This window comes from Haliotis rubra, unplaced genomic scaffold (assembly GCF_003918875.1).
Source record: "Haliotis rubra isolate DU_JTF1 unplaced genomic scaffold, ASM391887v1 Scf163, whole genome shotgun sequence".
NCBI lineage: Eukaryota > Metazoa > Mollusca > Gastropoda > Lepetellida > Haliotidae > Haliotis > Haliotis rubra.
In genome coordinates, this window is record NW_025765592.1 from 1,261,948 (window position 1) to 1,285,141 (window position 23,194).

Here is a 23,194-nt window from a genome sequence, read left to right on the forward strand (position 1 = left end):
GATGGATTAGTTGGCAACAGTAATGAAGTTGAGATTGTAATTGAAGGAGTGCCCGTGCAAGCATTATTGGACACAGGAGCTACTGTGTCAATTGTCTCTGAGACCTTTTACAAATCTCATTTGCAGCACATTGCGCTTGAACCCATTGGAGATATTTTGGACATCGAATGTGCTGGTGGTCAGTCACTCCTATATCAGGGATATATACAAGTTAATATTATCCTTACCGGTGGAGGTACCAGCCCTCAAAATCCTGTCTCCTGTCTACTCTTGGTTGTTCCTGAAACAAGGTAAAATGCACGTGTCCCTGCCTTGCTGGGTACAAATGGTTTGCAATGTCTTTCGGATGAATGTAGGCAACTCCATCGACCAAAATTCCTACAGAGGGCAGATTTACATACACCTTGGTACTTGGCCTACAGAAGCATTGTACTCAGGGAGAAGGAGTTACTACGCAATGGATGGCGTCTTGGTTTAGTCAGGAGCACTGAGACTCAGAATATGATCATTCCTCCAAATAGTAATGTCATCATAAAGGGTCGGATCATGAAGGGATTGACATCGCCAGGAATTTGTGCACTTCTTCAGCCTACCCACAGGTCATCGCTACCAGCTGATATTGATGTTGCCCCAACACTCATCACTTACAATAGTTCAAGGCCAGAGATTGTAGATGTACACATCTCAAATGTGACCACACAGACCTTATGTATACCTCCAAAGGCTCTTCTCTGTGATGTTCAACCAGTAACCATACATGATTCACCCAAATGCCTACCTGTTGAAGCAGATGTGTTATTGGATCAGATAGATATTGATAAGGAAGGATTATCAGAGGAGATTAAACATGGACTGGATATAATCATGAGATTTCAGGATATATTTTCAAAGAATGAGGAGGATATTGGACAATCTTCAATGGTTCATCATCGAATGGAACTCACGGATAATAGACCATTCAAACAGCGGCATCAGCGCATACCTCCTGCTATGTATGAGGAAGTTCGCAGTCACCTACAACAGCTCTTATCTGCTGGGGCTATTAGAAAATCGCAATGCCCTTGGGCTTCCAAAGTTGCACTGGTTCGCAAACGGAACGGTCGATTAAGGATGTGTGTTGATTATCGCCAGCTGAATAAACGTACCATCAAGGACTCATATGCTTTGCCGAGGATTGAAGAGCTATTGGATTGTCTTGGTGGTATGAAGTACTTTTCAGTACTAGATATGAAGAGCGGGTACCACCAAGTTGAAATCGAGGAAGACCACAAGTCTCGTACAGCATTTACCGTTGGACCGATAGGGTTCTTTGAATACAACTGAATGCCGTTCAGACTATCAAACACATCGGCTACCTATCAGCGACTCATGGAAGAATGCCTAGAGGGTCTCCATCTCAAAATATGCCTCATCTACCTTGATGACCTTATCATATTTTCCAGGACCTATGAGGAACACCTTGAGAGGCTACAACTTGTTTTTCGTCGTCTCCAAGAATGTGGCTTAAAGCTTGCACCAAAGAAATGTAATTTTTTTAAGCGAAAGGTTCGATACGTAGGGTATATCATATCTGAAGCTTGGATTGAAGCTGATCCGGACAAGGTTGACAAGATAAGACATTGGCCAACACCTTCTAACTCAGAGGAAGTCAGAAGATTTCTTGGATTTGGAGGTTACTATCGAAAATTCATCAAGGACTTTTCAAAGATTTCAAGGCCTCTCTCTGAGCTTATACCCAAATCTGCTTCGAAGAAATCTAGACGACCATCCAAGGATCAAGACTGGATCTGGGGCCCAAAACAAGAAGAAGCATTCAGTGAGTTAAAGTGTCGCCTGTGTTCCCCACCTGTACTAGGCTATGCAGACTATTCACAACCCATTGAACTCCATACTGATGCAAGTACACATGGGTTGGGTGCAGTGTTGTATCATCTCCAGGATGGCAATCTGCGAGTCATTGCCTATGCAAGTAGAGCATTAGGACGTTCTGAGAGTAACTATTCAGCACATAAACTTGAATTTTTGTGCTTGAAATGGTCCATCTCAGAAAAGTTCCATGACTATTTGTATGGGCATGACTTTGCTGTGGTCACTGATAACAACCCTTTAACCTATGTACTTACCAGTGCTCGACTCGATGCAACTGGGCATAGGTGGTTGGTTGCACTAGCAAACTACAACTTCAGTATCAAATACCGTCCAGGAAAAGCTAATATTGACGCGGACGCATTATCTCGCTTACCAGATCATCAGGATTATGTTGAAGATGAGCAAATATCTCAGGAGTCTGTGACAGCCATTTGTGATACCATCCATGTCTCAAGTTTGGTTGAAAGTCTGTGCTTCTCTATGAATATAATTGAAGAGGATACGGAGCTTGAGGATGATCAGTGCGAACTGAATGCAAGGGAATGGAGGAGAGCTCAAGCCAAAGATTCATCTCTTCGGATAATCCTAGAGCACTTGAGAAATGGCACATCTCCAAATAGGATGCAGTACATCAATGATCCTGAAGTGAAATCATTATTGAAATGCTTTAACCAATTCCAAATGAAGAGGGGAGTTCTCTATAGAACTACCACTGTAGATGGAGAAGACCGAGAACAGTTGGTTCTACCGATGAAATGTAGCACTGCAGCACTTCGCAGTTTACATGACAACATTGGACATCCAGGTAGAGATAGAACTTTAGCACTTTTGAGGGATAGATTCTACTGGCCTGGGATGTCAAATGATGTTGAAGCACACTTGCAAGGATGGAATGCTGTCTTCGAAGGAAAACACCAACAAGCCGAGCTCCAATGGTAAACATCCAGACATGGAACCATCAAAAGGTGGATTGGAGCATGTTCTAGTTGTAACTGACCACTTTACCAGATATGCCCAAGCATACCCAACAAGAAACATGTCAGCCAAAACAACTGCTGAAACTTTCTTTACAAATTTTGTTGTTCACTATGGACTACCAAGGCGGATACATTCAGATCAAGGAGCTAATTTCACTGGTAAAGTGATGCAGGAACTGTGCCAACTGTTGAAAATTGAGAAGTCCCAAACCACGCCGTACCATCCCATGGGCAATGGTATGTGCGAGCGCTTCAATCGCACACTCTGTAACATGCTAGGCACTCTGGATCCCGACCAGAAAAGGAATTGGAAAGCCCATATAGGTCCCTTGGTACATGCCTACAATTGTGCAAGACATGAGACAACATCAACATCTCCATTCTTTCTAATGTTCGGAAGACTCCCTAGATTACCTGTCGATTTGGCTTTTGGATTGGACATAGAGCCAGGAAAGTCCAGATCTATTTCTGAATACACCAAGTCCCTCAGGGAACGTTTGAAGCAAGCATATGAGTTGGCATCAGCAAAGAAGGCTCAGTCCAAATAGAAATCAAATTACGATCAAAGAGCTCGCGCTGCATCACTGGAGGTCGGAGATAGAGTCCTTGTAAAAATTGTAGCCTTTGACGGATGACACAAGCTGGCTAACAAATGGGAAGATGACGTGCATATTGTTGTGAATCAACCAAATCCATCTATTCCTGTTTTCACAGTTGTGCAAGAAATAGTGAGGGAAGGAAGAAGACACTTCATTGAAATCTTCTGTTGCCAGTTGGCTACATTTCTAACTTGGAACCACCTGTTCCAACGCCAAGACGAGTAACCAAAATGCCCAGACAAGTGATCCCAACACCACGGAAAAGATCATCAACATCCCTGAAAGCCACATCAGAGATATCGCACCAGGATGATGGAAGTTCTTCAGATGGACAGGACTCAGATATGTACTCCTATTCATATCATGCTCCAGTGTTCACTGATTCATCAGTGGATGGGCCAGCTGAAGTACAGACAGCGAGGGTAGGAAATGATGAAGCTAGTGCTGTCCATGATGAGAGGGAGGAAGTAACATCTGAAGATACTGGTCAGCTGGATCAGACATCAGCTGCAGGTGGCTATTTCAGCAATGAAGTATCTGATGAAGAGAATAGTCAGCCAGCAGAAAGGAAAATGTCAGCTCCAGTTCCAGGACGTTCAGGCCGAACCCGAGTTCAACCGAGATGGATGCGGATTCGGGAGTATGTTCTCTCTGCGGTAGCTACACCAGACGAGCGGTGAAAGCGGATTATTTCAATTCTCTTGCCTCTGGGGCAATGTTTGCTCACCAGCCAGAGAAGCTAACTGAGGCTATTCTGGGTGTTGTCACTGGTAAATTATAATGATGGGGACATCATTTGTTGGGGAGGGGAAGTGTGAGGCAGGTATGAAGTCATGTAACATTTGGTTCATTTGAAGTTGTCATTGTCTATAGTTTTAACACAAGCAGTATCATTTTTAAGCGTTAGTCTATGGTTATGTTTAGATCTTGCCTAGTCCATTACGGGTATAAGTGGTGTCAAGAGATTGTGTCATCGCTTGTGTTGTGCCCTTTGACTTGCTTGGCCCCTTGTGTCGATTGGTTCTTTTCAAAACACTAAACACTACTTGCACGTCAGCCATTGCACTTCACTTCAATCCGATAGCAGTTCAGAGCACAAACAACTAACACGTCAGATCTAAAGCAGCAGTATATTCATCTTGGATACGTGGCTCTTCTACACCCCAGTGTCACGCACAGGGGTGTCTGTCAATAAAGAATAGATCCCACAACCCGTAATCAGTGTCTGGTCCTCAGTATTTCCATTCACGTCCCGGTTACAACCTCTGGCTCTGTGTGACCATTTCACAATTCACAATATTTGATTATTTTTGTTTGTTTCATAATGTTATAAATTTATCATAAATACCTCTGTCTAATAAAAAATTTTGGACTGTATAATTGACATTCTAGTGAAGGGTCTTAGTTATTGGAGGTCACATAAGATGTTAAGCTCAATTAGTTCACCCAAATCATGTTTTTGTTATATTTTGCAATAGTTCATGTTAACACATGTTTATATTGGAGTTGAATCTGAATGAATCACTGACATACAGTAACAATAATTCCATCCTGCATTGAAGTGCATTCTGTTGAAGCAAACAACACTGACCATGAAAATCATGTCATACTATTACCTTTATCATTATGTTCGAAAAACTTTGTTGCAATACTTCAATTAAACATTCCACATTAAGGCACTATATAATTATATTTATCTGCAAACCATTGGCATACAGCCATAAACAATGGGGACGGGGAGCCTGAAAGTATGGTGTAACAGCAACTAAGATGATGTGGCAATAATATTTTTTCTGATTATTGCATTAAAATACTTCTCTCTTTTTTCACTTTTGATATTGGGCAGTTTTATGCAATGACTGGCATATTGAGGATAAAATGAGTGCACATCTGACTGCTATTTTCAGATATATACAGTTTGTATATAGATACAAATGAGATAGTGTAATCCCAAGTATATTATATGTTATATTGTGTGCAGCTGGAAAATAAATGTACATCATATCTGTTCTGGTGAACAGGAGAAAACAAATTTGTTAAAAATATGAATTTATTGTCTATTGATTAATATAATTATTGAAATCACTTGGATTGATGCTACACAAGGGATTTTTTTTATACAGGGTTTAAGATTATTGTGTGTGATTGAGGGATTAAATGTACTCAGTGAAGTACAGATTCCTGTATTTTGGGGGATTTGAGTCCCGTCTGGGCCCTAATTGCCAGCATACAAAGTCAACAATCCACAAACCCACTTTGCCACCATGGTTTCAACAAAATTTGAAGTCTAACAACTTTGAAATTTGAAACCATACAATATATATATATGAAAAAGCAGTTGTTACTCAACATAATACCACTCATACATGATACAGAAGAATTAGTTTGAAATAAATATTCATATCAGAAATCTTTTAGAAATTTGTCAAATATGTAGGAAATACTTGTCATGCAAAACACTGGATGAATCAGTTTTCAAATTGTTCACTTCAAATGATGGCTTTATGAAGGTCTAAGCTGTAATCAAACAAAACAGATCCATTTTTGGAAAGCCAATGGTACTATTACTTCAGGAGAAATTCACAAGAGACAATCCTGCACATAAAACAAATATCACCTCCCATTTGTGGAATTCAGTGTAAAAGGAATAAGTAGCATAAACCACTCAATGAAAGTTGGTAACAGTGATCTGAAAAGAGATTGCCTCCTTTGCCATTCAATGATAAAGATGATTTGGAAAATTAACGTGCACTTTCCAAAATAAAGCGCTTTTCACAAATTATATGTTACATGCATTAGACTTTAATGAGGCATTTTAGAGAACATGGCAATCAAATTTAATATATGACCTTGACCTCATGACCTTTCATTTTCTGGGTTCCCCACGACAGTTAATGTGAGTAAAGTTTCAAAGACCTACAGTGAAATCTTCTTCAGTAAATTGCTAGCATAATACATTTATTATTGTATAACCTTGATGTTGTATCTGACCTTCAATGTCACTGACAAGTATTTCAAGAAGGACACTAATGATGATGTAAATATTCCAGCATGTCAAAAGAAAAACATAGCATATGCTAGTCATTGAAAACAGGACACAAGTTAGACTGTCTCTCAGCTCTGCATTGAAAACAGGGTCACTGGGTGATAAGACAGTAAGTTAGGTTCCGAACACACAGGCTGAATCCTCATACTCATGGCATCTTGATAAAGTGGACGTCTGTCCTGTTTAACTTTACCATAGGCACTTGACACTATAAATTGCACTCCACATACAATTCCATCTGTGGATCCAAAGTCCAGTGGTCATCTTCAGCCCATTCCACTGATAAAGTAACCTCGCATGGTCATTCCCAAACCACATGGTTGTGTGTTATATCCTGAGTAAAGTGGATTCCTGTTCCCTGGATTAGATCTGAATTACCAGATATGATACTTACTTCTTCCTACCTGCTGGACTGATCAATACCACATCTACATGTTTGTCAAGAACATCCTGCATGCTCTCCTGCTCATCTTTCAAGAACTCAAGACTTGCTGAAGGCTGAGATGTGTCATCAGTCTGGGGTGGTCACTCTGACAGTGTGAGGGGCCTTGGTTTGGAAAATTATCCCATACACTGAGCACATTTGGACACTTCTGTTAATAAAGTACATTAGCACTTCTTGCAGCAAAGGTATGGGTCACACAAGGATTTAAATGCCAACATTTCCCTGCATTTTGGTGGAGGAGAGACAACCTCGTTCCACACAACAAACTTACACCAAAAAGCATAAACCCAAAGAGGTTTTGTATTCATAAAACTTATGTACTCACCTAGCTTGTATGCCATATGGTCCTTGAATGGTGGCAGAAGCCTGCAAGGGATTCTGTTTCGACTTTGAAGGAGAGGTGAGGTCGCGCTTGTGGTTCTGACGACGTGGATGTTTGTGCCACATCTCATCACACTGTGCACAGAGCAGCTTAAAGTCACAACTGCTGCACAGTTTTGTGGCTTCTTGATCACCACATATGTCACACACTGGAATGAATATATAGACATCATGTTACTTCACATTCTTTGATTCATATATAGAGTGGCAGATGCAATTTATACCATTGTGCAAAAATATCAAGGCACATAGTGTGCTTTTGAAACATTGATATTCTGGTGTTTGGCTGTTTTGAAGCATCAACATTTGCATTTATGAGGCAGTGTTATACATTCTGCAACAATAGTTTACCTGTTATACATTTTACCTGTACAGTCCGTTTGAGTTAGAAACGGACCGATGAATTGCAAATTTTATCATTGTACAAAATTGCCACATAAATATAAATAGTACACATGTTTATCATTTACTAATACCCAACAGCTTTCTTATATTTGAAAATTTTCTGGACTCCACCAAAACAGTTGTTTAAGAAACTATCATCATTGAAAACGCAAAAGTTGTTATCTGTCACGGCAGGGTGAAACCACAGAAACGGAACAGCCAGTCATGGCGGGGACATCTCAAAATCTATTCCGGGAGACCTGTCGGTTCCTCGTCCGTCGTAGTGTCATAGTCACGACTTAAAGGGATGACAAGTGGTGCCACAGTTGCCTGTTGTAAGCCATCCCGAGACCAGTAACCTTGTTCAATGACGTTAGCTACCTTGTTGACACAGTTTCAGTCGTGATTTTGTTAAGGGATTCCTTAACCAAAACCTCTACGTCACTTAATCTTAAACTTTTTATGTAACTGTCAACTTTGTAGAAAGGTTCACCTTTGTGGGGTTTTATGATCTCATATAGCTGAGGCTTCGTTGCCTTTGAAGGCCGTGCGATCTGAAATTTGTCGAGCCATGATATCATATCACCTTTTCGACTGTTCGATGTCGGGGCTTTACTGTCGGGGTCCTGCACGCTGTGGTATGGGGCATTGTCCATTACGATAAAAGACTTCTCTGGTAGAGCTGGTACCAACTTGTTTTTAACCCAATCGAGGAAAACCGCACCATTCATCTCGGAATGGTAGTCTCTGTTATCTGTGGACTTTGCCTTGAATACCAAGTCGCAGCCTGGGAGAAAGCCTTTGCTGGAGCAACCAGCATGGAGAATGATTAGTCTCTCTCCTTTCCCTAGAGGCAGCTTTCTACGTGACCCCTTATCACCCCATCGGGTACCCACTGACTGCTGGCAGTGTGCGAGGCATTGACCAAGGTCTCGTCCAAGTACACTGGCTCGAACCCTTCCTACGCGCTTCTTCTTTATAACCCTGAGAAAATTATTTCTCAAGCTTAACGATATCAGGGCTGTTCACAGAGTACTGGCCTATTCTCCCCCGAATTTTCTCATAACGATAGCCGGAAGAGTGTAAAAGTCACCAGAGTGTGTACTTTGATACTCTGAGGTTGTGTTTTTGCTTCAAATGCTTTTTTACAATTTACAGCGACATGTATTTGTTTTCAGAATAGAGCTTGTTGATAGACTGCCTTACAAGGTTCTTTTGAAAGTTGTCCAAATGTTTTAATTTGTGTGATTTTGACACGACCCCTACCTGCTTCGCATCACCCTCACAATGTTTGTGTTCCAGAACATTTGTCAGTACCCTTGCTGATACTCCTAAAGCTTTTGCTGCCCGCTTACAGAATTTATTAATGGCATAAAATGGTTTGCCCCTTTTGGCTTCAGCACGGAAAAAATCGTACACTTTAATCATCAACTGTTTCACGTCAGCATTCAACTTCATTTTTCATCAGGCATGTGTATCCCGTGCACGACGAGATAGTGGCTGTTCCGTTTCTGCAGTTTCACCCCGCCGCGACAGATAACAACTTTTGCGTTTTCAATGATGATAGTTTCTTAAACAACTTTTTGGGTGGTATGATATTGGGTATTGTCAAAGGAGATGTTGCCAGATAAAACCCAACTTTAAGATTAAGTGACGTAGAGGTTTTGGTTAAGGAATCCCTTAACAAAATCACGACTGAAACTGTGTCAACAAGGTAGCTAACATCATTGAACAAGGTTACTGGTCTTGGGATGGCTTACAACAGGCAACTGTGGCACCACTTGTCATCCCTTTAAGTCGTGACTATGACACTACGACGGACGAGGAACCGACAGGTCTCCCGGAATAGATTTTGAGATGTCCCCGCCATGACTGGCTGTTCCGTTTCTGTGGTTTCACCCTGCCGTGACAGATAACAACTTTTGCGTTTTCAATGATGATAGTTTCTTAAACAACTGTTTTGGTGGAGTCCAGAAAATTTTCAAATATAAGAAAGCTGTTGGGTATTAGTAAATGATAAACATGTGTACTATTTATATTTATGTGGCAATTATGTACAATGATAAAATTTGCAATTCATCGGCCTGTTTCTGACTCAAACGGACTGTAGAGTCAGTGGTCAGTGAGGGGCAGTTTTGTGCTATATTAAGACAAGAGTGCTTGCTATAGTTGCAAGTTGGAGTACTATTGCTGGAGAGTGAATCTTACCATTAATATCTCGATTGATCTAATCACTTCTCTTGAATTATACTGCCTCTGAATTTGTACTGCCACATTGATACCTTTGTATTGATTTGAAAATGTAATCAATTTTAGAATGCATTTGTTAATTATATCATATTTCTTTCCTGTTTGCTGGTTTTACACCTGTTTATTGACCGAAATTGGACGCTCATCCACAACAGAAATTCAATACATCACAAACTTAATTGTCAAAATTTCTGAATTGAAATTTTATTATTTGAAACTGAGAGAAACCAACAATCAATATAGTGTTTAATGTAAACTAAATTGTTAGGCTACTTTCTACAGCACAGATGTCAGTGCTCAAAATGTCTTGACTGGTTGAATTGGCCAAATTTGACATCAAATTTGGTATGCTTAAGATCGATGTTGCAAAGATTTTTATCCCATTCCTGGTTCAGGAAGACATTTTGGAGGATATTTCTTTGGACTTAATTGAGTAAAAGACTGATATTTTGGCTCTGAAGAAAATTAGAAGTGGAAATTTGGCCTAAAGAAATTGAAATTGAGAAGAAAAAAAATGTGATAGGAAGCAGAAAAAGAAAAGGAGGAAAGTGAATTAAGGATAAGACAATTGGAAGTTGAACAAGCATTGTCACTAAGGTGACATAATCTCCACGGCAAATCAAACTTAAAAAGTAATGAAAGTTAAATGTCAACATCTATTGCTCTTTAGTTGTTCAAACACACAAATATTTTTAAGACTGACTTTGACCTTGACATGAATGTCATAGTGTATGATATATGCAGAAATGGTACTAAAGAAATTGCTTATTGAAAAACATTCAAGGGAAGTTTGAAAGTCTATGAAGAAAATCCAGTGAATTCAGGTTAACATGCTGAAATCTTCAAAGTGTGGCAGTGACCTTGAAAATTATGTGAAGGTCACCAAAATTGACTGGGCCCTGCACCTTCATTAGATGAAGCTTGGTGTCAAATATGAAAAAACTCCAGTGAATGGTTTTTGCGATATCTTGCTGACTATCTTAACATGCAATTTAACATGATGAAATCTTCAAAGTGACCTTGAAAATTAAGGTAAGGTCACCAAAATCGAATGGGCCCTGAGCCTTCCCTGGATGAAGCTTGGTGTCAAATAAGAAGAAAATCCAGTTAATGGTTCTTGAGGTATCTCGCTGACAAGCATAACATGCAGGTTAATATGCTGACATCTTCAAAGTGTCACCATGACCTTGAAAATTAAGTGAAGGTCATCAAAATCGACTGGGCCCTGCGCCTTCCCTAGATAAAGCTTGGTGTTGAATATGAAGAAAATTTAGTAAACGGTTCTTGTGATATCTCGCTGACAAGAGTAAAATGTTAAAGTCCCTGATTGAAATGAAGGGGTCACCAAACCTGACTGGGGCCTTTCTTATACTGTGATGAACCTAGGTACTAAATATGAAAAAAATCTAATCAACGGTTCTTAAGATATTCCAAGTCGTACATAATTTAAAGAAATTAAACTGAAACAACTTGAATTACAAACTGATCCCTCTCACAGTACCTCAACAGGTGATAGGTAATTTGATCTCTCAAGGCAAATTTCTCTGAGCATGATGATGAAAAGGTTTTCTTGCATTTTAAACAGATTTCTAACAATTAGAAATGCCCAGAAAATCAGTGGACAATGTTGCAATGTGTATTCAGGGAATTAGCTCATTCTGCATAACTTATTGATGGGGACCGCCTCTGTGATGTAGTGGTTAGAGTGTCCGCCCGGAGAGCGGAAGGTAGCGGGTTCGATCCCCGACCACGTCATACCAAAAGACGTTAAAATATGGTACTTGTTGGTCCCTGCCTGGCGCTCGGCATTAATGGGTACAACAAGGACTGGTTGGCTCGGAGTTAGTATAATGTGCCTGAGTGAGGTATTCATGCTTCATTGTGGCATGGTATCTCAGTGGGCTAGCACTATAAAACCAGCTTAAGTCTGGGCTAGTACAAGCAGCCGCACACACACATACATGTGCATGCACGTCGTCATATGAGCGAAATATTCTAAAGCACGACGTTAAACCCAATCCCACCTCACCTCACCTATTGATGGGAGTTCTGAATATCAGACTGTTAAGTCCGCAGTGTTGAAGGCTATCAATTGGTTCTTGAAGCTTTCAGGCAAAAGCTTAGGTCTGCTAAGAAAAGGGATGGTATTGCTTTTGTTGAGCTTGCTAGGGAGAAGGAAACTTTTTTAGAAAAGGTGGTGTACTTCTAAAGAGGTCAATGATGATTTTGACAAGTTTGAAGCACTAGGTTTAGGTTCAGGATTTTAAGCAGTATGTGTCAATAGACATTTGGACTTAATGAGCATAAAGTTGATCAGTTGCACCAGGCTGGTATTTTGGTGGATGACTTTTCACTAACTTATATTGTTAGTCTTAGACAGTCAGGGTTTTCAGGCAGTTCATAGGGTTATAAACCAGAAAAGGGTAGTCCAGTCTCCTAGTTCTCGTTCAACACCAGTCTCCTAGTTCTCGTTCAAACATTTCAAAGGTTTAGGTTCTGAGTTTGTTGTCTAAAAGTCAATCTGTACTCACATTGATTCTAAAGATACTTCTTGATTTTTGTCAAAGTCTACTTGTACATATTGCCGTAAGTCAGGGCATATCATTTCTGAGTGTAGACAGTCATTCTTCCCCAGTGCTTTAATGAATATCAAGTCATAGCTGTGTTGTGGTTTGACTAATGATGAGCTAGCTTTTGTAGACCAATTATGAAAGTCCTTTGTTGTGATTGTAGAACTTATAACTTTTGTCATTTAAGGTTTTGTGTCAGCTAAAGGAGACAAGTTCCACTGTTAAGCCCATGATCTTAAAAAGGAAATACAGAATTCTTCCTTCCAGTGTTGTTACTTGTACTAAGGCTATGCAATTTATTCCTGGGAATGATTATTATTATTATTATTTTAATATCATAGGATATTTATGTAGCACACATATTCACGCAAACTAGTACATGCTCAAGGCGATGTTTTTCCCTCAATCATTGGATGTCAATTTCAATGGTACATTGTATTATCAATCTCAATTCTCTGGGGAGCATACAAATCTTGCAGGGACTAGGCGCGCCCATTCTCTTCCCACAGAGGTTACTTGTCATATCTTCCTACGAACCTCTGTTCTAATACGGCCATATTACCCGGTTCTCGTAAAATCCCCTAGCCGCAAAAGATTGCAACACGAATTCTCTCCCTTCTTTCTATCCAATCAGAACACGTGTTACATCGACTTAGATTCAACTTGACTAATACAAGCAAATGTGGGGCCACAAATATCCCCCATCTGCCGGGGACTTGTGTTGATATTACACACAAGACGTTTAATGGCTAGCTTGTCCGTTGTCAACGAGGGCGATGGAGACGCCACTGATCCACCATAACATGACTGAGTTCTGTCTAGAAGAAACGTTTAGTTTTAGTTTTCTCGAAGCATACGGAAATTACCGAGGCCTTATGAATGATCACTTTTGAAACAACGTCGCTGATTGCACAACTAAATCTGATTGCCTCCAATCACGAGTCTTGAACGCTCACACCATGAAAGGGCCGTATTAGAACAGAGGTTACGTAGGAAGATATGACAGGAGTAACCTCTGTGGGAAGAGAATGAGGCGCGCCAAGTTGTTGTGGCTTTCCCATCCTCACGAGGTACCCATTCACAGCTGGGTGGACTGGGTCACATAGTCACCGTACTTCGTCCAAGTTTTACGGCACGTTGCTGTACCCGCAACTAGGTGTTTGTATGTATTCATGTGGCCACCATCTGGTTATTTACCAACGGATTCGTGGGTTCTTTTAAGTGCACAGGTTGTGTACTGTACACTAGGGGTTGTGACAACACTGAAAGAGGTGGGCTCGATCCCTGCACCTCAAGCTCGCTGGATCACTAGGATGGCGTTTAGACAGCTTGCCTACCATGCCCCCCAAGATACGATTATGTTGGCACTTTCATGGAACATTCTCTTGACATGTCTAAATTTTCAAGGGAGAGCCCTCACAATTCTGACAATTTGCCTGTTACAGAAGCAGTTCTGGGAAGGTAGCAGTTGGTTATGTTACAGGGAGAAGATCCAAAATTTAAAGTTCTTGACAATAGGGCATTCTCTTTAGAAGAAGCTGACATAGTTCCAGTTGCTATTACTTGTTCAGATTGTTCCTCCTAATTCATAGCAAAAACAGCCAGGTCATTTGTTAGTGTATGAAAATTGTGACAAAATTTGGTCCTTTTTCGTTTGGTTTAATTTGCTGCATGATGTAGCTGAATTTTGCAAAACCTGACATGTATGTCAAATGGTTGGCAAACCAAATCAGAAAATACCACCTGCACCATTGAAACCCCTTCCAACTTTTGAAGAGCCTTTCAGCAGGTATTCCAACAGGCTATGCATCAGTTAGGCATATCCCAGGGTGAGTCTAATGCATATAACTTTGAATCTCAGGGAGCTCCATTGAGATTTCATCATACTCTTAAGAATATGATAAGGACAAGTAAAAGTTTACTAATTTGAGACCGAGAAAGATTGGGATGAAGGAATTATTTGTTGTTTGCTGTGAGGGAGGAGTCAGTTCAGGGGTCTTTATTTGTCAGTCCTTTTGGCCTTGAATTTGGCCATACTGTTCATGGACCTTTGAATTGAAGCAGTTTTCACTAGATTGTTTCAATTCTCAGTGAATACACACATTATTCCTTTGGTCTGAAAAACATCATAAATTGTACCAATTCCTAAAAAGACACAACCTAAATGACTACAGGCCAGTTGCTCTCACATCTATAGCAATGAAGTCTCTGGAACGCATCTTGTTGGGACATCTCCGACAGGAAGTTGCCGACATACTGGACCCGCTTCAGTTCGCCTACAGGTCAAGAAGAGGAGTTGTTGATGCCACACTGTCACTCCTTAATAATGTCTATAAACATCTAGAGACACCGAAGTCATACATCAGGATCCTCTTCGTTCAACACTATCCAGCTACATATCATGATACAGAAAATGTTAGACATGGGCATTAACTCATACCTCATCAAGTGGATCGAAAACTTTCTTGTGGACAGACAGCAGTACGTGAAAGTTAACGGGGCTCTATCGAGTAAACGGACCACCAACACTGGTGCATCACAAGGCTGTGAAAAATCTCCTGTTCTCTTCACCCTCTACACTAATGATTGTGCAAGCTCGAATTCAACCTGTTTAACTGAAAGTTGATTCTGAAGAACTGTATAAAGAGGACATTAATCATTTCACGACTTGGTGTACAGAAAACCACTTACTCTAAATGTTACAAAAACAAAGGAACTGATAATTGACTTTCGGAGTAAGCCCACAGAAATGCTTCCAGTGATAATCAACGGTGAATGTATTGAGACAGGGTCGGAGTATATGTATCTGGGAACCTTCATTGACTCTAAGCTGAACTGGAACACTAACACTGAAGCCCTATACAAAAAGTGTCAACAAACGTCTTCATCTCATGCGTAAAATGAGATCTTTTAATGTTAACCCATCTGTGATGTCATCTTTTTATGCAGCATTTATTCAGAGTATTTTAACATTTTCCTTCCATTGTTGGTACGGGTCACTCTCAGTTCATCTCAAATCTAAAATAGACAAAATTGTTAACACTGCAAGTAAAATCGCTGGAGTCAGATTTGAATGTTTATCATCAATATATGAGCAGCAAATCGTGAATCAAGCAGTCAAAATTATATCTGACCGTACTCACTACTTAAATTCGGAATACAACCTCCTCCCTTCAGGCCGCCGCTACAAAGTTCCAATTGTGAAAACTAAGAGAGCCTGTACATCCTTTATTCCAAGTACCATATCTCTCTTAAACAAATGTGAAGATACCTAAATCAATGAATTTATGTAAATATGTTTTGTATCTCTCTGATGTGTCAGTAGCTCTGCTGATGTAACACAAATTCCTGAAAAGGCATTAAAGTATTATTCTATTCTATTCTATTCTACTGAAGGAACAATAGCCTAACAAGAAGACAAAGTCATCCATATCCCCACAATGGTAAAATACTCTTCACAAATATATCAACTAGTTATGACTATGTCAAATGTTACATTGTTCTTCAGATTGATCAAACAAAAACATATATATGTAAACTATTCATATACTAGCATGCTTGTACGAAGCCAGTTAATCCCTTAACAATATACTGACTGTAAGCTTTTTTATAAGCTGATTCTTTTTTCCCTGATTTTTTCCCCTACAATCGTGAATATTACCATCATTGTCTTTATTGCTATAATCACTGCTCTTGTATTATATTACCTCTGAATTTGTACAGCCACACAAGTTTTGTACTGCCACAGTGATACCTTTGTATTGATTAGTCAATTTTTTAATATAACTGTTAATTACATCACTTTTCTTTGTTGTTCGTTGGTTTCACACCTAGTACTTTTACAGACTGATATCCAGTTAACTTTTCAGTGTAATCCTCTCAATGCTGTGTTGAACATCACCAAATATAGCTTTCCATTAGTATTTCAAAATTAACTTATCATTTTAATTTTGCACTTCCTGCATATATATATATATATTCAGTTTTATAAATATGTAATTTTCTGAATAAAATTGATATTTTATACTTATCCTGACTCATGCTCTTTTGCTTGTCTTCTTCTTCTTGCAAACATAGTGGAACACTTGTATCTTCCTAATTGAAGCTCCCTTCAATGTAAAATCACTAATTAGTACTCACCACGAGTTGCCTCCCTCTTCCATTTGCGCGGGAAAGGAGGCGCCACCCTCTGGCCTCATGCTTCACTCTCTCCTGATATAGCGAGCCCAACACTTGAATTTACAGGGAAATCCAAAGTGTTATGTGGGGAGGATGGGAGGGCTTACCTCATGAGTCAGGATAAGTATAAAATATCAATTTTATTCAGAATACCTGAGACATCCTCGGTGGTGATATCTCTCAGATAGTGATTAGCAAACACCATGTCGGATTTCCAAAAGCAGCCCTCCATAATGGTATTTAATGAGCAGTTACCGTGTGTAGAGCAAGTGTGGAAGCCAGTGCTCTGATCTCATGTGGATTAGATGCTCTTGGAGGGTCGAAGTATGACAGTTCTTATCCATATCGATATGGTGGTACGAGAGACTTCGGTCTGAGTCGCTGTCGATAGAGGGATGAATAATCGCTTGAGATGTCGTCGCCTCGTTTTGGATTGTAGTAGATAGATTTTGAGAGCTCTGACTGGGCATAGAGATAGGTCAAGCGTATCTTGAGATCCAAGAACTGAGGAGAGTGCAGGAACATGGAATAATCTGTCTGGTTGACCTGGCAATTGATTCTTGGCGATGAAATCCCATCGTAGTCCCATGTGCACTATGTTTTGATTGTCGTCAAAACGTATTCTCTCATAATCTAGTGCGTGAAATTCTGACATCCTGGCTGCCGTTGCTAAGGATAACAGGAACAATGTTTTCTGTGAGAGAAATTCAAAGGTTGTTGATTCCAGTGGTTCATAAGCCTCACTTGTGAGGTGTTGGAGCACTATATTTAGATCCCAAGCTGGAGCGCGGAATTTCTGTTTCTGATCCTCCAATCGGAATGCACGTAATAAGGCCAGAAACTCTGGCGTCTTGGTTAACTTGACACCCATTCTCATAGTTATCACAGAACTAAGCGCGGCAAGATATGTTGACAATGTCGAGCCTTTTAAATGTTTATTTTGTCGTAGGTAACACAGATAGTCAGCCACTTGTGGATGTGTAGCATTTCTCGCTGTAAATCCCTTTTTTGCTGCGTAAGTTTCAAAACTGTGCCACTTGTCGTCGTACAAGTTGCGTGTAGAATAGTGTAAAGCAAGCGTGACTGCTTTCGCCGCTCTGGCTGAATAACCTCTCTTGTTTAGACACACTTTAATACAGTCCATATGTGAAGTTGGAATGCTTCTGGGTTTCCGTGCGCTTGTTTGGTGAGAGGATGTATTAGTAGATTCGAGCTTTGGTAGCTCTAGTGTTGGTTGTCCCGATTTCTTGAATTAGAATGGGAAACCACGTTCTACAGCTGGCCAGTAGAGCGACCAAAATCAGTTGGAGGCTCTGTGTTTGTCTGATTTTCTGTAACACTTGTGGGATTAAGCTGGCGGCGGAAACGCTGCGACGCGTTGAGGCCTTCCAGGATATGCTTAGTGCGTCCGTTGCCCACGCTTGTGGATCGGGACTGGTGATCTAATGTTGCTAGCTGATTGTTGAAGCGAGTGGCTTAATAGGTCTACTAAGCGGAGCTCCTATTTTCTTGATAATCTGTGCAAAGATTTCTGTATGGAGCATCCATTCTGTCGGTGACGGTAGATGTGGCCGAGAGAGTGCGTCTGCTAGTACATTCTTGGCTCCGGGAATGTGACATGCTCTGACATGTAAGTTGAGATCGTCGATTAGATCGAACAGTTGAAAGCATAAAGTCAATAGGTTCAGTTATCTCGTTGAGCCTTGTTTGTTTACATAAAACGCCACTGTAGAGTTGTCGGTGTGAATCATCAGATGCCTTCTGTAGAATGGTGCTCCAATGTAGTATAAAGCGTTGATTACTGCTTTCATCTCTAGCATGTTTATGTGGAGCTTGCTTTCTTGCTGATTCCATAACCCTGATGCCGTCCGGTTGGCGAGATGAGCTCCCCAACCTTGGAGAGCGTCTACAAAGAGATGGGTTTTGAATTCCGGCTCTGTTAAATAAATGCCTTCGAAGACATTCGACCTCCTGGTCCACCATAGTAGATGAGGTCTGATGTGTTTCGGTAGACTGAATGGCTGTAGGTCGTCGAGATGAGCGTTGATGAAGACCTGTAACGGACGTAACTGTAGTCTGCCTCTGACTGTCATGTCTTGGGCTGACGTGAGGAGACCCAACAGACTCTACCATTGTCGTAGTGGTAGCGGAGAGAGTAAGGCTTGTGGGATGGTCTGTTGGATCTTGAGCCATCGGTCTTCTGGTACAATGATACGGTTCAGTGTCGTGATAAATCGAATGCCTAGAAATTGCAGATCTTGCGTAGGTTCTAGGTCCGACTTGAGTAGATTTACTAACCATCCTAGCTGTGTTAGTAGCTTGATGATGAAGTTTAACTGTAGTTTGAGACGCTGTGGATCTTGATCTACTTGTATCCCGTCGTCGAGGTAGAACGCACTGTGTAGCCCTAGACGATGTAGGTAGGTGACGATAGGTTTCGTTACTCTTGTGAATAACCAGGGGGCCGATGATATTCCAAATGGGAGTACTTTCCATTGATAATGCAGCCCGTCTAGTGTAAACCGTAGGTATTTCCTGGATTCGGGATGTATCGGGATGTGTAGATAAGCATCCTGCAGATCTATACTGGCCATGTAGTCCATGGGATGAATTAGGTGCCGTAGTTGAGGTAGATGTATCATGCGAAACGTTGACGGTTTGCGTAGATAATCTCTGTTGAATGTGCTCATGTTGTAAATGAGTCTGTATTTCTCCTTGGAGTTTTTCTTGGGCACTAGGAAAACTGGGGAGTAGAAGCCTGGTTCGATGTTTACTTGATCTAGTACTTCTATGGCCTGCTTGGTTAGGAGAGATGTAACAGCCTCTCTTAACTTTGGTAGTTGTTGTGCCTGGAAGTCGAACTTGTGAGGGTTGACTGTCAGCGGAGGCGTGGCCTGTAGTGGGATTCAATATCCGTGTTAAAGAATGTTGGAGACATATGGGTCTTGTAACATTCCCCAGTTCTCCCAGTGCAGTTGAAGGCATCCACCCACTTGTGACGGTTGTACTGGAACGGCTGGGGGTGGAAGACTCCAGTCGTTCCGGACCTGTCTTTCAACGTTTATAGTTGCGGGAACCTCTGGGTGCCCTGCCTCTTCCTGATCCTCCTCTGTAGTTGCCATATGGGCGACGAAAAGAATCTTTTCCCCTGGAGCTGGCCATCTTCCTATCCCGTGCTTTCTGTAAGCCAGTGAATTTAGATTTCCCTGAATATCTCTGATGACGCTGGCTAGCGTGTCCATCGACTTTATCATAAGGACTTCTCTAGAATCCTTGGTGACTTCCTTAGAGACTTTATCTATTCCTCCGTCGAAGATGGATGGCGTAGACCACAGGGGCTGTGTAGAGTGGAGCTGTAAACTGCTCACCCCAACTGCAGGAAGCGAGGAGGCCTTGAAGACGAGCCAGAGTTAGCGCTCCAGAGACTGATGTGAGATGATCCGTTAGAAACTGCTGGTCCTTCTTCTGCATAAGTAGGGCCGAGTAGATCATTCTGTCATCCTCAGATGTCGAATCTCGAAATCTGGTGATAAGAGTCTCATTGATCGTTCTAGATCTATTAAGGCCGAAGAACATTCGCCTTGTCATGGTTTCGATCTGAACCAGCTTGCGGTCGTCAATCTTATAGTTCTTATTCTTGACATCGTTGATTACTTTGTAGTTATCATCGATCTCTTGTGCCTTGAAAAAGGGGTCCATATTATGGGTTGAGAACTTCTTTGCGTTGAACTGTGGTAAGTGTGGCGCTTGGACTTTCGTGGCTTTATGAAAGGCTGTGTCCAGATTCTGTGGAACCGTAGCAATCGGGTCGATCGGAGGTAGGTTGATGGTGTCTGCATCGTCCTCCCTCATAAGGTAAGTGTGGTCCGGATTACCGTTCTTGGAAGGTGAAGATAGGTCCAGGTTGTTAACCATCCAATAGCGTATTTCAGCGTCGGAGAAAATGATGATCTTCTTCTATAACGGGATCGCTGATAAGAGGTTGATGCTCTTCCGATGGTGACCTGTATGCTTCTACCGCTGTGCAGGGTGACGTCAACGGAGACCTGACTGGGGACTTCCGTGAAGACTTGTGTGGAGAACGGTGTGGTGACCTGCAAGGAGATCGGCGAGGTGGACGACGAGGTGATCGGCGTGGAGAACGGCGAGAGATCGTCTTGGTGAACGGGCTGACGAGATGTGTCTATATGGTGACCTTCGCGGAGATCTATGTGGTGAAAGTTGATAGCTTCGCGAAGCTCTTGGGGAATCTCTCGATGACCTTCTAGACGAAGATGACTTGGAGCCTGTAACTGGTGCCCTTCGCGAAGACCTTCGCGAAGCTTCATCTGAGTCCGGTCCTGGGGAGCGACGACTTGACCTTCGCGAAGGCTTTCGCGAAGGCTGGGGGTCCGGGTCAGAGTCCGGGGATGAGATGATCTTTCTTCTCTCGAGCCTCTTCGTGAGTGTTGATCATCAGAGTCCGAGGTAGATGACGATCTAGAAGTCCTTCGCGAAGGCTGTACATCTGGGTCCTTCGCCGAGGTGGTCTGTGGCTTTGTAGTGGCCGCTACGTTGACAGGGGGTCCCTCTGGGGTGTCGTCTACGTTGGACCCTTCGCGAAGGCTCAGGCTCTGGGCTGGTTGTCCCTCCAGTCTGTATCGGTCCTCCATCATCTTCATGATCTGCCGCATCAGGTCGTCTGGGACGGTCTGCGAAGATGTAGTCGGTGCCCTCTCTGCGTTGGTAGCGACGGGGCCCTCAGGAAAATCGTCAGACATCAGCGTTGGTACATCAGGCTGCATGGAGATCTGCGCTGACGTCACTGTTGCTGACACCGGTCGTTTCTTGTGGCGTAGATCGGGTATGATGATCGGCTGATCATCATACAGGCCCAGTTCTGCGGCGGGAACAATCTCGGCTGAGAAGGTTCTAGAAGACTTCGTCGATTTCCCCTTGGAGGTAGACGCTGCCCTGGGGGTACGGAGTCTGCGATGAGATGATGTCGAAGCCTTCTTAGTCTTTGGCTGCGACTACGGGATGTCTGGGGATGCAGGACGCTTCATGGAGACGGTGGACTGCGTCCCACGCCTCTCCTCCGAGGGTAACTCTAGCGGAACACCAGACGGGAGGGGGTCGTCCGACAGCAGTTGACTGGCGAGGGGTTCCGATGTATCGGCCATGGCTAAACCTTGTTTGCGTGACCTATCTGCTGCACGTCTCAAGACGCAAAGATAATATTTGTTAAATGCAGAATTAGACAGATTAATACAGTAACTGCAACGTGAAGAAAATGCACATGGCGTAGTACAGCTAGGGCATATTAAATGCGGATCAGCAGCAGAAAAACGTAATCTACAAATAGTACAGATTTTCATTAACGTAAACTTGCTGAACAATCACGGCGTCCCGTGAATAAACAGCAGAAATACGATTAATTATCAATACATAATTGTTGAATACTAGCTACACCTCTATAGAAGACTATAAGAGGTAACTAACTAAGAATAATCAAAGGATATAGTGTGTAGGGAGACACAGGCGCTCTCACATCCTGCTCACTGGGCGAAAAAGGAGAGAGTGAAGCATGAGGCCAGAGGGTGGCGCCTCCTTTCCCGCGCAAATGGAAGAGGGAGGCAACTCGTGGTGAGTACTAATTAGTGATTTTACATTGAAGGGAGCTTCAATTAGGGAGATACAAGTGTTCCACTATGTTCGCAAGAAGAAGAAGACAAGCAAAAGAGCATGAGTCAGGATAAGGAAAAAAAAGTATTTTTTTAGATAAAAATGTTATTTCATAACTATCCTGACTCATTATTGCTATATCTCCATTTTCTTCCGAGGTACAGTGGAAACCTATGTCCTATTGTTCCCTAATGAGCAGTAAAAAATAGCTCACCATAAATGGGCCTCTCCCTGTCTCTACGCCAGTGACCCATGTGACTTATCCCCCAAAATACATATTTTTCCTTGTCCTGACTGATATGTTACTGCTTGAATCCAACAAATAGGTGGTGGGTCAGCCATCTATTTGGATTACAAGAAACTGTTCAATCCACCCCCTGGGAACTCTTCAATCTTCAGATTACTGCGGCAAAAAGTGGGGTACCACCTTCTTTGAATTACAAAAGAAGTAAATCGTAAGATTTTGTGGATTTTTAAGACTCGCAAGGAATTAGATTCACTCTTATCTTGGTTCGATCCATATGTTAATAGAGAATAAACCAAACTGAATCGTATCACTCATGCTCTGATTTATCTAGTAAAACAGACGGGCATGGACTCTCTGTACGTGGTTATGGAACGGTAACCTGACGTCTACGAGTCTACATGATTATGGGTGAGTACCTATCTTCGAGCTGGAACTGTCAACTGTTGCACCACAACTAAGGACCCAAACTGGTGTATTCGGAAACATCCTCGGTAGTTAAGTCTCTGATATAGTGGTTGGCGAAGACAGTGTCTGATCTCCAGAAACATCCTTCCATAATTGATGAGATGGAGCAGTTGCCATG

The 23,194-nt window shown here is 41.8% G+C and overlaps 1 protein-coding gene across 1 annotated transcript in view; it reads right to left on the bottom strand.

Annotated features, from left to right (window-relative positions):
- The window catches only part of LOC124271750, a 387,369-nt gene that overhangs the window by 307,312 nt on the left and 56,863 nt on the right, over positions 1-23,194 (bottom strand). Inside the window, exon 7 of the mRNA XM_046706916.1 lies at positions 7,262-7,466. Coding sequence (XP_046562872.1) covers positions 7,262-7,466 — 205 coding nt within the window. The remainder of the gene's footprint in view (positions 1-7,261; positions 7,467-23,194) is intronic.